Consider the following 20,190-nt stretch of genomic DNA (forward strand, 5'->3'; position numbering starts at 1 on the left):
CACAGCACTATAAGTAATGCCAGTGGGAAGACTGTTCTTGCAAATCAACAGCAAGTTAATAAGCCCCATTCTGAGAAGACCAAATCAGAAACCCAATTATGACACACATTGCAGGCCTCAGGATGGAAACTATTTTCCATCCAGAGGCAGAGGGAATGACCGTTGGCATGAACCAAAATCGAGGTACATTAAAAAAATGTGCACACCAGAGAACTGATCGGCAGACAGGTCCATAGCTGAACCACACCAGAAACCTATGGGAATGTGCCAGGTCCAATAGGAATAAAACTGAATCGGGAACACCAGGCATGGTGGATGTTCTCGTATGTAGATGAACACCAAATGCAGCTTTGGGAAAAGATGCAGTTGGATGATGTAAGCAGACAGACAAAGGAGAACCCCTTCAATATGACTGTTGGATATAAAGAGCTCATTGCTCATGAGCAATGAATGCCTAAGTCTTGAATACTGAAGAAAGAGGCTGCTTTAAAGTGTTTTCAATCCTTGTGCTGTAGAAAGCAAGAACACCCAAAGTAGTAGCCCATTTCTCATGTACTTCACCGAGTTTGCATTTTTGTCATGGCATCGGTGCATTTCTGCAATGAACTGTGTACGTTTTCAAATCAATGTAGTATTTTACTACAAAAGTTCATAATACAGAACTGTATGTCTGGGTTTAATAACAACAAATAAATCTTAACACTTTACTAAATAAAGACATTGGCATACTATTTGCAACTGTTATTGGCCTTTTAGTTATATTAATTATATCATTACAAAATCCATGCATCAATTACTTTACTAGAGAATATATACCGTACCAGAATTGTATGTTATCTGCATATTTTTATCTAATTATATTTTTTTTTGTAATTTAGCCTCAAGGCACTACACTGTGAAAGCCTATCCTCACACTAAATGTATTTTCATTATGCTTGTATGTAAGGTGTACTGTACTTTACATACAAAATTTAATGCAATTAATAAACATAAGCATTATAAATTACACACATTTCTCAAAACAACAGAAAAACTTGTCACATTAAATTTATTAAGAGTGAATATCAGTGGTAAGTGGGAGAAAGAAGAAATAAAACGGCAATGCTGTATTTGTATATAGGTACAGCTTAAATTACTTTTTATACTGAATGGCAGTGAAGCAGGATCTGAACATTCTAACCAGTTTCAAACAAAAGAGCTCTCCTTTCACAGATAATTTCAAGGCCTTGGCCATCAGAGGCCTGGTCAGAGACCGGGCTGCAGGGACACCGATTCCTGAAATCAACAGGTAGTTCATGTTTTCACCAGAACATATTTTGCCAATAAATTTATACACAGCTTTCAAATTACTACTGGGAGCACAAGAGCAAATGTAGTGAAGAAACTGCCTAAATCATTCAAAAGGATTCAAACACAGGATCTTTTCACCCTCCACCTTCAATTTGGAAGTTTGCATGCAAACAAACAGTGCTAATTCTCTCTAAATGTTCAGTTGCCATTGTAACTGCTAGTAATTAACCTCTACGAGCATTTTGGTTACTGACTACACCCAAAGCTAAACGCTAAAAATACTTATTTTCTTTCTTAAAAATATGTAGAGTACACAAAAGAAACAACTGCAGCAGCAGCAGCCAAATAGAAGAGATTGCTAATGGAGAAAAGTGTTCCCTTGTACTTGATACTCTTGAAGTCTTTTGGGATGCTGTAAATAAAGAAATATTTGCTTTAGAAATATAATTATGCATTGCATGTACAGTATTTACAGTATAATTTACTTAAGTAATAAATCTTCATATAGTTTGTAAAATCATAATCAAATACAATATTTCCAGCTTTCATCAAGTGGGAAGGTATTTTCCTGGAGAATATAGAAAATAAATACAGTATAGAAAAACAGGGTTTAAGATATTCAAACCGCACCATTTCTTCACTATTAAACTGAACATGGAGAACTGGCACTATTACCTTCTGCAAATCACACTAGGCAGTAATTTCATTAAACACTAAAGTTGACATCCTTTTCAAGTACTGTACTGTATTCTTAACTTACCATCCCTCATGACCCCATCTATGTATATACACTGAACGAAGATAAGGACACATGCGCCAACTCTGGCATACTATGTATTGATATCAAACTAATCCTTACACAATAAATGATTAAAATAAATGCTCTTCATATCATTTAACATTATTAATATATTTTTTAATTTTAAACCATTTGTAAGATTCATGCATGTTCTTTTTAGGACCATCAAACCAATGGTTTGTTTAAATTTTGGTGCCCCTAAATCAGCTAAGGTGCATCTCATTTTGCATAGATGCAATGTTCTCTTTGCTTTAACATATCTGTAAATCTTTGTAATGTCTGCAAATTCTGTCTTGTGGTTCGAGATAATGATGTCAGTGTCATTGGTAAAGATCATTCCAGTCAGATTTTACTCTTTATAGGATAACTCTTGGCTTACTGCATTTCAGCCATTGGCTTATCCATCCCAGTACTTCACCATTGATTCCATGTACTAGGATTATCAGGGCCAGTGTGACATTGTTGAATGTCTTTCATTTATTAATGGATAAAAAGTTAGGGCCATGACCAAGTGTTGGAATCATGACGTTATTTAGCAACACAGTACCTTGTATGGAGAAGTCATGTACAGGTACATCATATGAGCTGGAACTCTTTGATCTGAAAAGTTAGTTGCCGTTTCAAGTAAAGAAGCAGGTTTGTTATACAAGATTTGTTTATCACAAATTCATACTTGTTTTTGACAAGTTGTGCATTGAGATTATTTACTATTGCTTCTCAAAATTCTCTTCAGAAGCTCACAGTTATAACAGGCTTAGACCATCAAGCTGATTGGCAGTAGTTTTCTGTTGTGTATATATTCCGTATTTCTTGAAAATTTGAATACCGTTTGCATACTGTATACATTTCCAGTCTCGGGGCACTATGGTGTGGTCAAATGCAAGGGGGTTGCACTTTTTTTATTGAAGCATTAATATCTATTTTATAAAAGCATGTAGTTTTATAACATCTATTGGTATGACAACTGGTTAGGCACCTTTTAGGGTCATAGCAGGTGCCCAGCAGGTCTTCCTCAGAAAGTAGGTTGGGTCGAAGATTGTGCAGAACTTCTTTGGCAGCTCGCTCGCCTGACTGTATGGCCCCAGTGATGAAGCCTGTCCATGCTGTTGCTGTTTCTGTTCCAGCAAAGTGAAGCCTAAAGGAGAAAACTACTATTAATTTATTAAGGAATACCATTTACAGTTAAAGAAGAATAACAATTAAATTGCTAAATTGGCCAATGTATAAAATCAGATTAAACATGCATGTAAGTATAAAAACCCAGCAATCACACTTACAGTATAATAAATGGTAGTTGCTACAGGATTTACATAATGTATCCTATACTATGTCAGCCTTTCAGTATTCAAGCCTGGAGATAGGAGCAATGGTATTTATGTTGACTGGGCCTATATGGGATTAAGGTTGGGACCCCAGGGCTGGCTAATACTGTACTTCAAGTTTCTGGGGGAAGGACCCTTGTAGCTCACTGAAACCTGTATCACTGAAAGTGTACCACTATTAGGTTGCATCAGCTGTGGCGTTCTATTGGTCTACAGAGGACCAGAGCCAAAACCTGGCGCTCTCTAAAGAGGTGTAGGGAGCAGTGACAGAGACAGATATATATTTTATTTATTTATTAATCTGTTACCACCAGGGAAGCAATCAGAAAATCTGCAAGACAAAACAGACCACTGCTGGCTTCAACAGAGCCCACAGCCTCTAAAACCATGGAAAGAACTCCCCCCCCCCCCCAACTATGTAAACAAACAATTGAAATCTCTCCAAATTATCGCAAGCTTGTTAGCCCCACCTTCCCCATTTATTTGGGGAGGGGGACGGGGGAAGAGATAAAGGCAGCAGCTCACGGTCAGTTGGCTACTCCATCCTCAGTTCTATGCTGACATGTAGTGTGTGCCGGGTCGCCTCTCTGCTGCTTGGGCTCCAATGTCTTGCTGATCCAGGTAAGTGGTAGTTTTTGCATTCACTAGTGTTCCTGTTCACTGTAAGTGTAGCATGAGCCTAAATATTAACACTTTCGCGTTCCACAGACTGAATAATTCGTCACTCACTCTTCTACTGAATGTGTTCCAACGACGCAATACTGAGTCACTCATTACAATATTTTTTAAAAATTTAAATTTTATCAGATCAATCTGGTAGTGGTTTTAAAATAAGCGCCTTTAGATTGCACACAATTTGATACCAAAATCAAAGATATAACATGAAACTTGATGTCCAAACACTTGAAATATTATAAATAGGTCTATGGTCTGAATATTAAAATATTTGTTAAAATTCTATTTATTGTCCTATTATCTTGGGACTTGTTTTAAAATGTGCGCCTTTTTATTGCGAACAATTTGATGCCAAAATGAAAGATGTAACACAAATATTTATGTCAGAACACTGGAAAGATATAAATAAATTTGTGATGATGAGCGTCCAGAATTAAAATATTTGTTAAAAATCCAGTTATTGCTCTATTATTCTGGGACTAGTTTTAAAATAATCGCCTTTTTATTGCGAACAATTTGATACCAAAATGAGCGACGTAGCACGAAATTTGATGTTATCAAATTGAACGAGTTGAACATTAGGTTGCAATGTACAAAATGGTGCTCGTTAACGGGTAACTTTAGGCTTTTCTGCGGGGAGGCACTCCAGCCTTTTGTACATTTTATTCATACACATCTGTAGAGAATTTAATTGCGAACACAATGATACCAAAACGAGCGACGTAGCACGAGAATTAAGGTAAAAAAATGGAACGAGAATGCACATGTTACTGATTTTGTGCGTTTTTGCCGACTTTACGCTTTGCTGTTGGGAGTCACGCTAGGCTTTTGGACATTATATTTATACACACCTGTAGAGAATTTAATTGCGAACACAATGATACCAAAACGAGCGACGTAGCACGAGAATTAAGGTGATAAAGCTGGAACGAATATACACATTTGGGTGTCACCGCGCGCTTACCCGCATGGAGGGGCCACCTACCCCCTGTCAACCGCGAGTTTCCACGGAGCGCGAAAGTGTTAAGAGTGCTTGGAGCTGCATGTGCACAGAGTTCTCTTCCCTAGTGCTGCCCTTGTGTTTCAGGGTTTTCTTCAATTAAGTGTTTAGAGGTCACACCTTTTGAGGTCCTCCTCACTTGTGGTGACCCTTGTCCTGGGTAAGTCAGGTGTCTTGGGATTTTCCTGCTTTTACTCAGGTCAAGAGTGACATTGGCTGGCTTAGGGCACACTGGATATTTTTGTACGTTGGTGCATTGTCTATCGTGCACTGAGTCAGCCTTCACAGCCATCAGTCAGGCTGTGTTGGCTATGTCAATCCTATACTGTATTTCAGTTATGTTACCTGTATAGATTTGGCGATCTCCTTCAACTGAAGGTCTGGCATAGTGTCACAGTGCCTCGGTGTCCTGCTTGATAAATTCCTTCTGGAATTGGCAATCCCATGCAGGTTTTGTGACCCCATGAATATCCCCTCAAACCTGCTCGCTCTTTGTGCAAGGTTGAGGGTTGTAAGTTCCATTTTTATTCTCTGTGGTTAGTTAGCTTCAGGAAGGTACTGGGGAACTTCCTCCAGAAACCCAACATTGAATGTAATGAAACTCCTCTTTATGGAGGAGCCCTGGTGGCTTCCCAAGTTCAACCCAACCCCTCCCTCCAGGTTCATTGGTTCATCATGGGTTGCTCATCAGGTCCGGAACTGAGGTGGAGAGTGGACTGAATGTTGAGGCCAGTCTGCCTAGTGGTGGTAACTGGTACTAACAGGTTTGAAGCTAGTTTGAATGAATCCCTTGTTCCGTGGCTGATATGATCCTTGTAACAATGTATATAACAATCTAATCAAGATTGCTTCGGTAACCCACTGAGGCTCTTCCAGAAAGGACCATTTCATTACATTCAACACTGGGTTTTTCTTTTTTTTTTAGATTTTATAATACATTCCATATCAATCCTGTGTGTTGTAGAATAAAATATTACAGGGGTACAAAATGGGCACAGGTTGAGATATGTAAATAAAACTTAAAATACAACATTAAATAGTGGAGTTTCACTCACTAAGTATCAATTTATGTACAGTATGTATTTATTTACTAGAAGTCCTTAAATGATTGCTGTATTTTAAGTGTTTGATTTTATAGTTAGTGTAAATAAAAAAAACAATGAACCTCCTTCACCTCTTGGGGTGTTACATCACTATACAGTACAGTACAGTATGTCTGTTAAACTTACTTATCAAATGGAAGACGTAGGTGAGGAAAGGCGTACATAGTCCCAGGAACCCCAAACACGCTGGGGCACCCACCTGTGTATGGCTCATCTGACCAGACTTTTTCTGTGTAACTAACAAAATCCAGAGCTTGGCTGCCCAGGGCTGAGACCAGGCCCTCAACCACTGCCGTCTTCCTCTCTGACTCCTAAGTGTAAGAATACATTATTTAGGTCCAGCATTATTCAGATAAATTATCTATCAACATTCCTCAATTTTGTATGATTTCATACATTGTTTTAAGTAATTTCTTATTTTTCATGTTATGGATATATAATATGTATCTGAATGCATGTATATATATATGTGTGTAGACAATAATTAATAAATAGGAAGGCCTTACTGTCTTGGTGTTCCACTCCACACCTTGTCGGCCAGCGATGAAACCAACAATTGCAGGGGTTCCAGTGTTAGTAGTGGCATCACAGCTTGCAGTCAGTGGACCTCTGCTCATGCCGGCAACTTCTGTCTCGCCGCCATTGCTCACAATTTCACCAGAGTATCCATTTTCTCTCCAAAATGCCTAGGTAATCAAAGCTTCCTTCAAGTTAATATGAATTTAAAATGAAATTTTGTAGTGCAATTACTGTACTTTAGTTTATTTAATGCATTCTTGTGGATTTGATTTAGTTTAACTTGGAATGGAATACAGTAAATGTTTCAATCTAGTGGGATGGTTACTGCAATTATGTGATGGTATTATTGTCATATTATAATCATTTCTTATTGGATTAAATATACAAGTTGTAAATAATTACAATCTGTTTGTGGTCGAATTACTGACCCTGCTCAGGATGCAACCCCACAAGCTAACTAACTCCTGAGTACCTACTCATTGCTAGGTAAACAGAAGCATTAGGTGAAAGGAAATATGCCCAACCATTTCAGTCACACCCAGGAATGGAACCCGGAATTCTCGATTGTGAATGATACCAACAGAAGGAAATTACTTGTATAGTAATAAGGTCAAACCTTTTTGTAAGTCACTATAAATTTAGTGAGATGGCCAATTGGTAGGTTTTCATAAATCAAGCGTTTGTAGGGAGGCAGAGGCGGGTCAAATTTCATCTTTGCAAGCAGATTTGGAGGGACTGACAGGATGACTCTCTTAGCTGTAAAACTGCTCCCATTATCTGTGATCAACTCCACACACTCCTTCGTCTGTTTCACCTCACATACTGGGTGACTCAACACGACATTGGACTTTCCAATCTTTTCAACCAGAAGTTCTGATATTTGCTGGGTTCCTCCCTGTAGATGTACAAACAGTATTTGTTGTAAATATATAAGAGACTTGTCATTTTCTTCATCAAAATCAATGATTTTCTGTATAAGTACAAGAGAAATATTATTTCCGATTAAAATTATCTTGGTATACCTAACGATTCTGATGATCAGCAGCAAAGAGACTAAAGTACAGTACTGGTAATTATGGTCTCTTTATTGCCTTAATTCTACAAGTACAGTAATACCGATTACTTTGTTGACAAAATTTTTTACAATATTACTATTACAAGTGACTGCTATATCTATGCACTATACACAAGTGACTATGCTCTAGTCATTTGTGTGTTGTATATTTATTTATTTACCTGAATTTATGTGAAGACCACTAACAATAGTAGCCTCGATAAGGACAGGAAGCAGTAAGATTGTCAAAGTCCCCCCCCCCCCATTTGACCTAATGATTTTTTTAAGTTGGATTTTAAAGTTCAAACAAGTTTTAACATTTACAGTTTCGGTGGGTAGGCAGTTCCATGGGTATATAACACTGAGTTAAAAACACATCTGTTTTCAGTCCTACATTGTGGCTTCTTGAGCTTGAAACTTTTGTTTCTTGTTTGTGTTACATATGACTTTTTGAATAAATTATCTAGATCAAAATTCTCCAAATTGTTCAGTATTTTAAATTTCAATGAGATCAGCCATGTCACATCTGGTTTGCAGTATTGTTAACTATAGAAACATTGAGGGCCATAGAGCTAAGACAATATATAATTTGCTTGGTTCTAAATATGGTCTTTGCTGTTTTGAAGTGTTATTACCGACTACCAACTGGTTGTAGCCAACACAGATTCAAGTTTGACTATGTTAATTTCAGAAATAAATATGACCAATATTACACCATAACCAGGTATAAGCACCTTGCATGGATGTCAGACTGAGGGTCAAATGACTGCATTTTAATTATGTGTACAGCATTAGAAATGAATACAGTAATGAGCTGTACAAGTGGTTCCAACACTGAGAATACCCAAGATTCTGTACAAAGTTCAATCATTGTTGTGGTATGAAAATTCAGCCCATCCTCCTGTTTAGGTTGTACAGTACAGGGACTGTATTTATATTAACGATCAGGACCATAATACATATTTTGACATAAAAGGCAATTAGAAAGTAGAAATTGGTAACACTGAATTTGGACAAACTGGAAAAGCTTTTATATTTATGTTGCAAGACAAACTTAAACTTTAACCTAACTTTCCTAGGCCTAATACTGTACATGCTATCTGAGGTTTAATATACTGTAGTACATAATAGTACTATATTAATATAGTACATAATAAATATATGTGCTGTACTAGGCCTAGAAATATTTATGTTTGGTTTTTAGCTTTACTTTTTTGGGGGGGACTTTTATAAAGTGAATAGCACTAAATTCTACTAACTGTCCATTATGTCTATGTATGTATGATGGTCCCCATAGTTACAAAAGGCAGTACAGTATCTAAACAGGAGGTTGGGTTTGACAATTTACTTTCTTAAATGTTAGACCCCTCCCCCCACCCCCTCTCTATGTAACATTTAAATTTGTCACTGAGAACATAACATGACTTAGGTACTGTAATTACAATTACAGCTTCATGATCATCACAGGTGTTCTCATGATATCCTAAATAATTAATTAGTGAGAACACCAGAAACATAAAAGCCATAAGAATTTTTTTTTTGTCAGATGTGTCTAAAAATGTCTAGACATCTTATATTTTTTAGCCTGATGCACTGAATTTTCTTCACATACCTCAACGCGGGCCTCCTGTGCAGTATCTTTCTCGGACCCCAGAATTTTCATAATACCTCCAGCTGCATTGACACAGGCCAGGAAGAACATGACACTCATCCGAGTCGCATCCGTCCCTGAAGATAAATTTTCATGGTGTATGTAAAAATGTATGTGCCCCTTTTTTCCTGTTAGACTGAGTACTTATTTACCTTAAACTCTTTTTCTCAGATGAGATGCATACAACTGTCATACAACTAATAACAAACCCTGTTTTGCAAAAATATGGAGATGAAGATATTTTATATATATATATATATTTTTTGGGGGGCTAGATTGCAACACAGTATACAAAATGTTTCCCCACTGTCAGGACAAAAAGTCTGTTAGGATTATTAAAATCCCCTAGATAATGACACCTTTTCCAAGAGACAACACAACAGTTGCCTAACTCCCTGATACTCATTTACTGCTGGTTGAACAGATGCATCAAGTGAAAGGAAATATGCCCAAATGTTTCCATTCTGTGAAGAAACCAACCTGAAAACTTTTGATTTTGAATCAAGTGCACTTATCACTGCATGGAAAAGTTCGATGAATCAAATAAGTTTCTCCGAGTCACACACATCATCCTGTAAGTAAATTTATAGTCGGCTATCAGCATGCAACCACTTAAGACACCATCATTTACCATACTGATTTTATATGATTATTATATATGCACAGCCAAACTTATCTAGTGAGTGATAGTGAAAGTGTTACAGAGGCAGTTAATGAACACTGAGGGGAAAGGGGGGATAGTTATACAAGATACACATCTACTGAATTTTACTATACAGTGTGTTGATTAAGCGATACATTCTTGGAAGGCCAATAATGTGTATAACATTTTAGGCAACTATTTAGCTAACAAACTAATCGAGATGTCCTTTGGGAATTTGACATGATTTTTAAGTTACAAGTACAAGGTACAGTGGCAATCTTAAATTATTAAAATTAGTGACAGATATACAGTGAGAATTTGCAGGTATGCAATTAAGTCAGTAGATACCTAAATACTGTACAGTATACAACATTAATATTGATACCTGTACTTACAAGAAAATAAAATTGGGTTTTGTAGCAATTTGGTGCATACATGAAATACATTAGTATTAAGTGATACAGTAGTTTCAGGCCTGTCAGTCCCCACCTGGCCTGGGACAGGCCAGGTGGGGATCTGTCTGTTAGCCGTAGCCCCCCTTCCCCTCTATCAAACTTAGTCTCGAGACTTTGGTGAGTGAACTTGTAAGGTGACGTATATTGTGATTTCAACTTAGGTGCCGTGTGATTCTCAGGGGCAATCAATAGTAGGTGTTCTCAATTTCCTGTGTGGTGACTCAAATTTGTGTATTAATGTTGACATATAGTGAACATCAAGTGAAATGGGTGAATTATGATACCCATAAGAGTAAATATATAATTTATTAACTTATTTTTGTAAATTGTCTTTAATTCTGATTCCTAGATCTTTGATTGTGTAAGCTAGACTAGAGAGCCCTCTGAAGTTTAATGGCTTTAGATTTTGACAAAGATTCTTGGTTATACGAGTACATGTTTACAGTTGATACCCTGCACATGATATCATCAGATAATATTGGTGTTTAGACAAGTTCTATTCCTTGTCTTATATGAGTATATATAATTAACTTGAATGGATGATGGCAGCAACCTTCTATCTTTCTACTATTCCAGCACTTTTACATGTACTTTCTATACTTCTACTTTCTTGATCTCATTTTTTCCCTCTTATTCTAAACTTTCCCTTTCTCCTAAAAACTCTTCCTCACACCTCCCTTTCACCTCTCTACCTCTCTCACCCTATGAGTTTCTGCACAATTTTCTTCAATTTCTTCAGTTAATTTTCCGATATGTTACAACAACAGTAATTATAAAAAGAAAAAGCTAAGCAGGAAGGCTCTTGAAACAAAGGTAGGGTAATTATCAGGAAAACTTTAATGCACTTGGAAGGGACATGAGGGCAAGGAACTGGAATAGGACAGAAGAAAGGGATGGTGCCCAACAATTGCAAGAAGCAATGGACACATTGGCAATGGAGCCAATGTGTTGAAGGTGGTAATGAGGACAGGATGTTGGGTGATTATTTCATATTTGAATACAAAAATATGTCCCTATTACATTGAAGTTTGATTATGGATAACATGACTGATGACCTTCTCGAACATTTTCTAAATGGTTTAGAGTGTCTTAAGTTGATCAATGAGTTTCCCCAGCTGCATATCATCATAAAAGAAAATGCAAAACAAGTGGTGCCTGTTGCTACTAACATACAATAGCAAATCTTAAAAACACGTCTTTTAAACTTACCAAAAGCGGCTTTGCACTGAGATATCTATGACCTCCATTGCAGCCTTGCAGGAAATAGATTTCCTCATGAAAGTGTCAACTGTTTCTCCATCCAACTGGGCTGCGTATTGACTACTGTAAGGGTCAGTGATGGGCACCTTGGCTGCCAAACGGTCTACCTGAGTCAATACAGATGGAATTATTTTCGTTAAAAATGTAGAATACATTGTATTATTAGACAAGACAAACTAACTTACATTTAATCATCATGCAGAATGAATTGCTGGATGAATATTAGTGAGAATGGAATCTGGTATTTAAAAAGAATGAATATTAATATAACATGACATTTTATGTGTATGTGAGTCAACCTTGACACAAGTATGATCATCCCCAAACAACCACCAGTCACCCTGTAAAGTTTTTTAAGGCTTTCGCCAAGCATCTAGTCTTTAGCTGCTAAAAGATATTGTCTTCATAGATTAATATTAGATGGGAGGTACCTGAGTGCACTGGTCTCTCCCACTCTTCTCACCAAATCTGCCCCATCCCATCTTTCTTCCCTCATTGTTGTCGTTTCAGATTTAGCTACTCAGAATGAAGTGTCCATGTAGCACGGGCTATGGTGAGCCCGTAACTTTCTTCCCTCCCTCTTCTCCCTTTTCTTACCCCCACTATCCTCCTCTTCTCCACTACCTTCATCTTCTTCCTTCTCATTCTCTCCTATCCCCCTCACCTCTCTTCTTCCTCTCCCCCCCCCCCACTCTTTCTTCCACTCTCTCTCTCGATGTCTCCCCCCCCCCCTCATCTCCTATCTCTCAGAACATAGAATATACAGTATGTGCTAAGCACATATGTAACATAACCACAATGTTATTTTTTACTATTGCTACTTTTGATGCAAGTTGTGGTTAACTTACTAATTAACCAATTGTAGTTATAGAATGAGAGCTACACTCCTGGTGTCCCGTCTTCCCAGTACTCTTTGTTACATATACAAGAGTTGTTACATTCTTGTACAGCCACTAGTACGCGTAGCGTTTTGGGCAGGTCCCTGAAATACGATCCCCTGCCGCGAAGAATCGTTTTTTCATCCAAGTACACATTTTACTGTTGCGTTAAACAGAGGCTACAGTTAAGGAATTGCACCCAGTAAATCCTCCCCGGCCAGGATACGAACCCATGGCACAGCACTCGCGGAACGCCAGGCGAGTGTCTTACCACTACACCACGGAGACTAAGTCTCCGTCATATAACGCCTTGAAGCTACTAACGGTTTTGGCCTCCACCACCTTCTCACTTAGCTTGTTCCAACCATCAATCACTCTGCATAACAGGGCGGATCTTACTGAAACCTTTAAAATACTGAACAACCACAAACAAGGATCAACGGTTTCAAGCTCAACAAGCCACAATGTAGGACTGAGAACAGGAGATGCTTTTTCATCCACAGGATTATTAACCCATGGAACCGCCAATCCTCCGTAGTCGTAAATGCCAAAAAAAATGTTAACTTTTATGGTACAGCTGAAAAAGATCAAGGCAAATGAGGGGGGACCTTCGACAAGCCACTGGCTTCCTGTCCTTGTCGAGGACACTAGTGTTAGTGAGCCACTCACTCTAGGTAAACTCATTAGTAAAGAAGATAATATAAAATGTATACATAAGATTCTAACCTTCCACAAGAAGAGCTGTAGTTCTATACGACCCCTCAGGCCAAGTGAAGTTCTTATCTTATTGTCTCCTACCTGCATCACCTTGGTGCCCTGGGTGTACCTGGTGAGAAAACCAGTTGTCTTGTCACATTAGAGGTTCAACTGAAAAGTGTAATTCTAGTTTGCTGAAGCTTAGTTTATATTTTTAAATCTTTGTCACTGTCTATCAGTCTGTGTATGTCTATCCAAGGTTGGAGGCCAGAGAGAGACAGAGATAGTGAAAAGACAGACAGAATGAGAAAGACACTGTCATACCGACAGGGTAAAAAAAAAAACAAATAATAAACAGAGCTAGAGAGATAGGCCTGCGGAGAGAATGGGTCGACTAAGGCAAAAACTGGAGAAAAAAAAAGACACCCTCACACAGGCTGACAGAGAAACAAAGAGAAAAGACCGAGACAGGTGCAGCATGTCTTCTAACTGACGGTGGATCCCAAGTCTCAACCTCTCCAGAACGCATATTTACTCACTGAGGATAGATCTTGAGTCCCAGTTCCTCCAGCATGTTAATGACGTGATGCTGGTTGGAGGCGACCCATTGGCCTCCCAAGTCAAACTTGTCCGTCTTACCATCTCCAACGTCCACATCCAGCGTCAACGTCCGACCTCCGACCCTGTCTGTGAGAGATGGGATGGCCTCGTGTGACCTAGTTTAGTCTATTTTGGGAAAAGATCTGAAGGCATATCAAAAGTTGTACACGCATTTAACAAATATTTTGAAATTATTCTATCCATAAATAATAGTTGGGTTAGTTCGTTTATTATGCACCCCATACTCATCTTGGAGTGGAAAGGGTTACAGAGGCACATAAGGGGCTCAGGGACTGAACCCCACAATTCATTTAGCTAAGCAAGTTACAAAATTCAGTACACATCGTCAAATCATCAATGGGGTCGAGATCGACTATACGTAGTTTCTAATTTAAGCAAGTGACATATATGGAGAGCTAGTGTCAATTGATGTTTGTCCTGTACGCCGCCCCCCATCCAGTGGGCAGCGGTAGATAGGTTAGTTACAATCACATAATTAATTTTATTTTATATTAAATATTAAATAAAACACCACTAAACATCTTTATGGTGTTACAACGTTCCCGTTCCAATCTGCATCTCTTCCTCATTTCTGGGGGGGGGGGGAGCCCCATCGGCTCCCCGGAGCTATCCAGGCTGGATGGATATGTAACTTTCTGGCATCAGTCAATGCACGGAGTTGTTGCCTACCGGGGCCAGCCGCCCACCACCCTCAGCCGTAGTGGGCGACTGGCTTCTGATCTGCCAGAAGGTACTGGATGACTTTTGCGTTTTAGTTGGGGGCCGAGATTTTGGTTTGCTATCTAGTGTTCTTTGTGTGGGGCGGGGCCGGTGCTCGCCACCCTGAGGGACTCCTGGGGCCCCCCAATTATCTTCTGCCTGTCTGCGTTTCTTTGCCGCGATGCATATATTGGTTTCGGTGATTGGCGTCACTCGTTTCGCGATTAAGCTTGGTGCTTTACCCATTCCGGGCTTCGTGATTAACTCTTTATGGGCACGCCGGGGCGCATCCTGATCCCAAGATCGTCGTCGCCTCTGAATCAACATACAAGCTCCTCCATTTTCGGCTGGATGATTCAAACACAATAGGGGATATAATTATTTAATAATACATTATAATTAATAATATAAAATTGCAATTAATATAGTTGCAATTGCTGAAATATTAAATTAACATGTAAGTCCACAAAGTTTTAGCAATTGCATGCAAGTTGCTATGTAATGACAATTGAACTAAGAGCTTTGTTAGCATAAATAGATGCAGAGGTACAGCGCTCTGGAGGAGCTTTACTAACTAAGGCGTTTGGAGAAGGGACTATGGAGTCCGTTCTATAGAGAAGGGACTCTATAGAGAAGGGACAAGTCATACGTCAGTTTGCGAGCAGCCGCGTCCAACAGCCTGGTTGATTAGTCCGGCAACCAGGAGGCCTGGTCGACGACCGGGCCGCGGGGACGCTAAGCCCCGGAAGCACCTCAAGGTAACCTCAAGGTAGACTGCATGCACAAGACATTTTCCCGTTGATCTGCAACACTAAGCCGCTAGAACAAGAAAATTGTGCCCTTTGTAGCCCTAGTAAGCTCTCAAGAATTTCAGTGCACATTTTCTCCCACGAGCCATTAGGAACAAAACTTTAGCATTGTGCTAGTCCTCTGTATTTGGGTTTCATCATTTCCCCGAAATATGCAATGCCACCCCTTCAGTTGCAAGTGTATTGAAGGTACTGATCAATATGGAGGCACGTGTAGTCACACATCACTGGCTTGCCATCCTTCTAGTGAAGCATGGGGGTCGGACGCTTCCAAATGTAAAGTCTATGTGTCGTTTGCTTTGTGAGGCTCCTCGTCATGGTGTTGACTTTTGCATGTCTTACAAGCCTGGCCTGTGACTTACGACATATCAGACCGTGACGGCCGTATTGGCTTGTCAATGCATTTCTACAGATGCGTCTGTGTCCAATGAGGACAGCGGGGACAAAGCGAAGGGTTACACTAAACCAAAGAGCCTACAAGGTGTTTCCACTTTTCAACAGTACAAAAATATGAAGTCTAATCTGTATACAACAATAAATTTACTTGAATTTACCCGAGGGCCACTAACACTAGTGACCTCGACGAGGACAGGAACCCGTCGGCTTCTCAACCGCCGGGGGGTGCGGGGGGGGGGGTAGAAATAGCCTAAGCTACTTCTATCCCTTTGAGATGTATTTCTTTCCTGTCTCAATAAACATACTTGAACTTCGCAACCGCCACCCCCCGCATTTGCCTTGATTTTTTTTCCAGCTGGATTTTAAAATGTAACAGAGTTTTGCCATTTACGGCTTCGGCAAGTAGGCGGTTCCATATTTATAACCATATGTTTGTTTATAACCATACGAGTGAAAAAGTAATTTTTTGTTTTAATATTTCTCTCAGCTGTTATACCATTGTATATAATTTTGGGGGGGTGAGGATTGTATATTTATTCGGTGACTTGAGTTGGTGTTTTTGGTGTGAACTCCCGTACTGCACATTGTAAAATCACATTAGAACAATGATTTATACAAATTAATGATATGCCAGTTATATTTGGGTACAAATATTACTGGGAATATGGGATAGGTGTTCATGATAATGACACGAAGTGTAAACTATGTGGTATGTTAAGGTCTCACACCCTTGCCCATTATGTTCTTGATTGTCCGTTGATTAATGTATATAGAAACACTGAGATAAGGACTGTTCCTGAACAAATAGCCTGGATGTGTCAACGGAAAGGTTGATGATATTCTTGAGAGATATAAGAATTTTGCACCAAGACTGTAATATTTTGTTGAATTATCTGCATGTCTCTTGCAAATTGTCTATACAGTATACCTAGGTCATAAAAATATTTGTGTGTACGTCTGATTCCATACTACTTGTGAAGGAGGAAATGTATATGTTTATCTCTCAGAATGTTTGGTAATATGTTTATTGTTTGTGATGTGTGTCTATGTATGTATTAACACGATGTACTGAACGGGGTGAGAATAGCTGGAGCTACCTCATCCCTTTGTGTGTATTTTACATCAATAAACTTATTTCAATTTCAATTTCAATTTCAATTCAGTTATATCAATATAATCTTAGGAGTAAGGTATCATCAGTAACACAGAGTCAATATCACCAACTTTCATAGTTCTTCAGAGAGACCTCTCCCAAGGCGCATAATTACGTCCGACAGAACACTCTACTAATCTTATTTCTTGTTTACTTCAGAGTTTAGGAGGAACACTAACCTCTGGCCTCTAAGAGGACGAGGGAGAGGGAGGGATCAGCCTGGAGAAGCCTGTAGGCGGCTGTGAGGCCAGCCGCCCCGCCACCAACCACCACTACGTCATACATAATAATCCTTACACCAACACCATACACCTGTACAAAGGAATATTAACATAAATATTAAGAAATTATTATACAACCACATACAATATAATAAGGATAGTGACGGTCACCGCCTTGACCACCATCTACGAGAATGTGAATATCTGAGAGGCATTAGGATTATGTGTAGAATAATAAACCCCACATTGTTTGTGTTAGGAAAACACTATTTGTCAAATATAAATACTGTTCTTTAAAGATTTCCCCATTTTGCACCCGCAAGATAACGTAAGATTTTAAGGATTGACAAATGTTAATCTTCTTGTTTGAGAAGCTGTTCACTTGAGACAGTTAAGCAAGCCCCAGCTGTGTCTGGGTACAAGTGACAGGATGAACAATCCAGGGGGGTTTTCTTCCTATTGGGGGATGTTGTACATGCTGCCATGACGGAGAGAATATGGGAGGGAGGGAAGGACGGACAGAATGAGAGGGAGGGAGAGAGGGAGAGAGGGAGAGACAGAGGGAGGGAGAGACAGAGGGAGGGAGAGACTGAGAGGGAGGGAGAGACAGAGGGAGGGAGAGACTGAGAGGGAGGGAGAGACAGAGGGAGGGAGAGAGGGAGAGACAGAGGGATGGAGAGAGAGACTGAAAGGGAGGGAGAGAGAGACTGAAAGGGAGGGAGAAAGAGACTGAAAGGGAGGGGGAGAGAGAGAGAGAGACAGTGGGAGGGAGAGAGAGACGAGAGGGAGGGAGGGAGAGAGAGACTGAGAGGGAGGGAGGGAGAGAGAGACTGAGAGGGAGGGAGAGAGAGAATGAGAAAAGAAAGAGAGAGAGGGGGGATGAGAGGGGAAGAGAGAGGATGAGATGGAAAGAGAGGGGATGAGAGGGGAGAGAGAGGATGAGAGGGGGAGAGAGATAGAGAACAGGAGGGGTGAGAGAGAGAGAGAGGGGGGGGGACAAAATGGGAGGGAAGGGAAATCTAAATAAAAGTAGGCTTTCCTCCAATTCTGTCTCCCCTAAAGGGAGACAGAATGGGAGGAAAGAGAAAGATAAAGGGTGGGAGGGTGGGACAGAGAATATATATTTGTCAATAATTAATATAATTATGAAATCAAATAAATTATTAAGGGATATATGTACCATCGAGTACTCCGTTTATCAGCAAATAGAGTATAACGCCATTGCAAATATTGAATTTCCGGAAGGAACACAACAAGTGGGATATGCAGATGATGTCCTAATACAAGCTCCCACCTTGGGAAAAATTAAACAGTCCATGGAACTCCTTGGAAGGAAATGTGTTGCACTTCTGTTTCACTCCACAAACAAGACAAAAGCATACTCTCATCATAAGCGGGGAGAAAATGAAGAACTACAAATTAATGGTGTAACACTTGAATGGGTTGACCACTTATCGGTGCCTTGGTGTCACTGTCGGCTCTAACAAGGGGAAGAAAGAGGAGCTCTAGCCAGCCTATAGGAACATGTAAAAGTCGACTCAGGGCACTGAAAGCTATGACCTAGAATACAAGAAGTGGAAGACAAGAGATAGATCCTCCCAACCCTTTTCTTCCCCGGCCTTGCAGCACAGCTTAAGATAAAACTCCAGGAAGTATGGACATGGATGAGGTACAAGTGACAGGATGATCACTTGTAAACGTACAGTGAACATCCATCTTGGGTAAAATTCCCACAAAACCCTCTCATGATCGCCTGGAGGCGAGGCAAGTCTATAAAGGACCACCTTGTTAGAGCAGGTGTGCAGGTAGATCATCTCAACCGAACTGAGGGAGAGGACCAGCCCCAGATTACAGGTTAAAGAAATGAAACCTACAAACCCTAACCTAACCTGACACAGGTTTGGAGTGCGACCTGGGTTGAGAAGGAGTATGCAGAGTAGTTAGGAGGGGCCTACAAGTACAATCGTCATTATTCAATAAAGTAACGTTAACATCTCATTATAATAGACCTACATCATCTAATTAATACTAATTATTACGCATCCTGCTCATCGGCCTAACTTCCCAGTAGGAACAACATCCAAGAGTCAATTCAAAGTTGAATTTAAAAAAAAGTTATAGGTACACAAAATATTGGGCTCATAAGATAATGGACCACAGTTACATTCGCGTGATTATAGAAACAAATTAATCTCATTAATAAATTAAAGCCATTACATATCGTGCCTCCATAGGCAAGCATAGTCGACGACTTAGGTGACAGCTCCAATAATTATAAAACTACATTTAAACAAAGACACTTTAATAATAGGTAATTCCGCTGTAATTTCCATTATTTTGAGTGTTAAAAGTATTTTAACACTACATAGTATTACATCATTCACTCACTTTAATAACTGCTTGAACCTAGGGAGAAACACTGGCACTATATAACCACTACAAACGGCCACAGAACATTACAACAAGGAGGGAAGAGGCCGTCTGGCTGTCTTCAAGGACATGCTGTTGCTATGATTCTTAACGCCCAGCCCATCACTAACGAGTAAGCTGATTGGTTGCAATAATTCTCGACAGCCAATGAAAACCGACTTCTTATTTATCAAGCACTAGGATGCCCATGCCTTGCAGACTACCAAATATAAAATTATGCGATTTTAATAGCAGTAACCGACCGGATATATTCTTAGTTTGTGATAGTAATACGCTTGGCAATCAAATTACAACTAGCATGCCCCAGATAATAACTATGGGTGATTTATTGAGTCTCATGATGTACAAGCAGGCATCGTACACCCGACATCCGCGCACCAACACAAGCAGGGGGGCCAATGATCACTGGCTCTTCCTGTTCCCTGTAATATCCAATTTTGAAAATTATGTTAAATAATGTACTAACAAAATGACTTGCCTCCAATGTGCATAATACTATTTTGCCATTTATAGTAG

The 20,190-nt window shown here is 39.5% G+C and overlaps 1 protein-coding gene across 1 annotated transcript; it reads right to left on the reverse strand.

Annotated features, from left to right (window-relative positions):
* Positions 1-690: 690 nt before the first annotated feature.
* On the reverse strand, positions 691-19,723 carry LOC123768384 (probable flavin-containing monoamine oxidase A). Its single transcript, XM_045758852.2, is given in 12 exon segments — positions 691-1,702; positions 3,066-3,224; positions 6,316-6,500; positions 6,696-6,875; positions 7,325-7,603; positions 9,375-9,490; positions 11,721-11,736; positions 11,738-11,878; positions 13,376-13,475; positions 13,885-14,032; positions 17,203-17,335; positions 19,705-19,723. Coding segments are annotated over 11 exon segments (1,548 nt in total). The 5' UTR covers positions 17,309-17,335; positions 19,705-19,723; the 3' UTR covers positions 691-1,584.
* Between the last annotated feature and the right edge of the window lie 467 nt (positions 19,724-20,190).

Source organism: Procambarus clarkii, chromosome 35 (assembly GCF_040958095.1).
Source record: "Procambarus clarkii isolate CNS0578487 chromosome 35, FALCON_Pclarkii_2.0, whole genome shotgun sequence".
Taxonomy (NCBI): domain Eukaryota; kingdom Metazoa; phylum Arthropoda; class Malacostraca; order Decapoda; family Cambaridae; genus Procambarus; species Procambarus clarkii.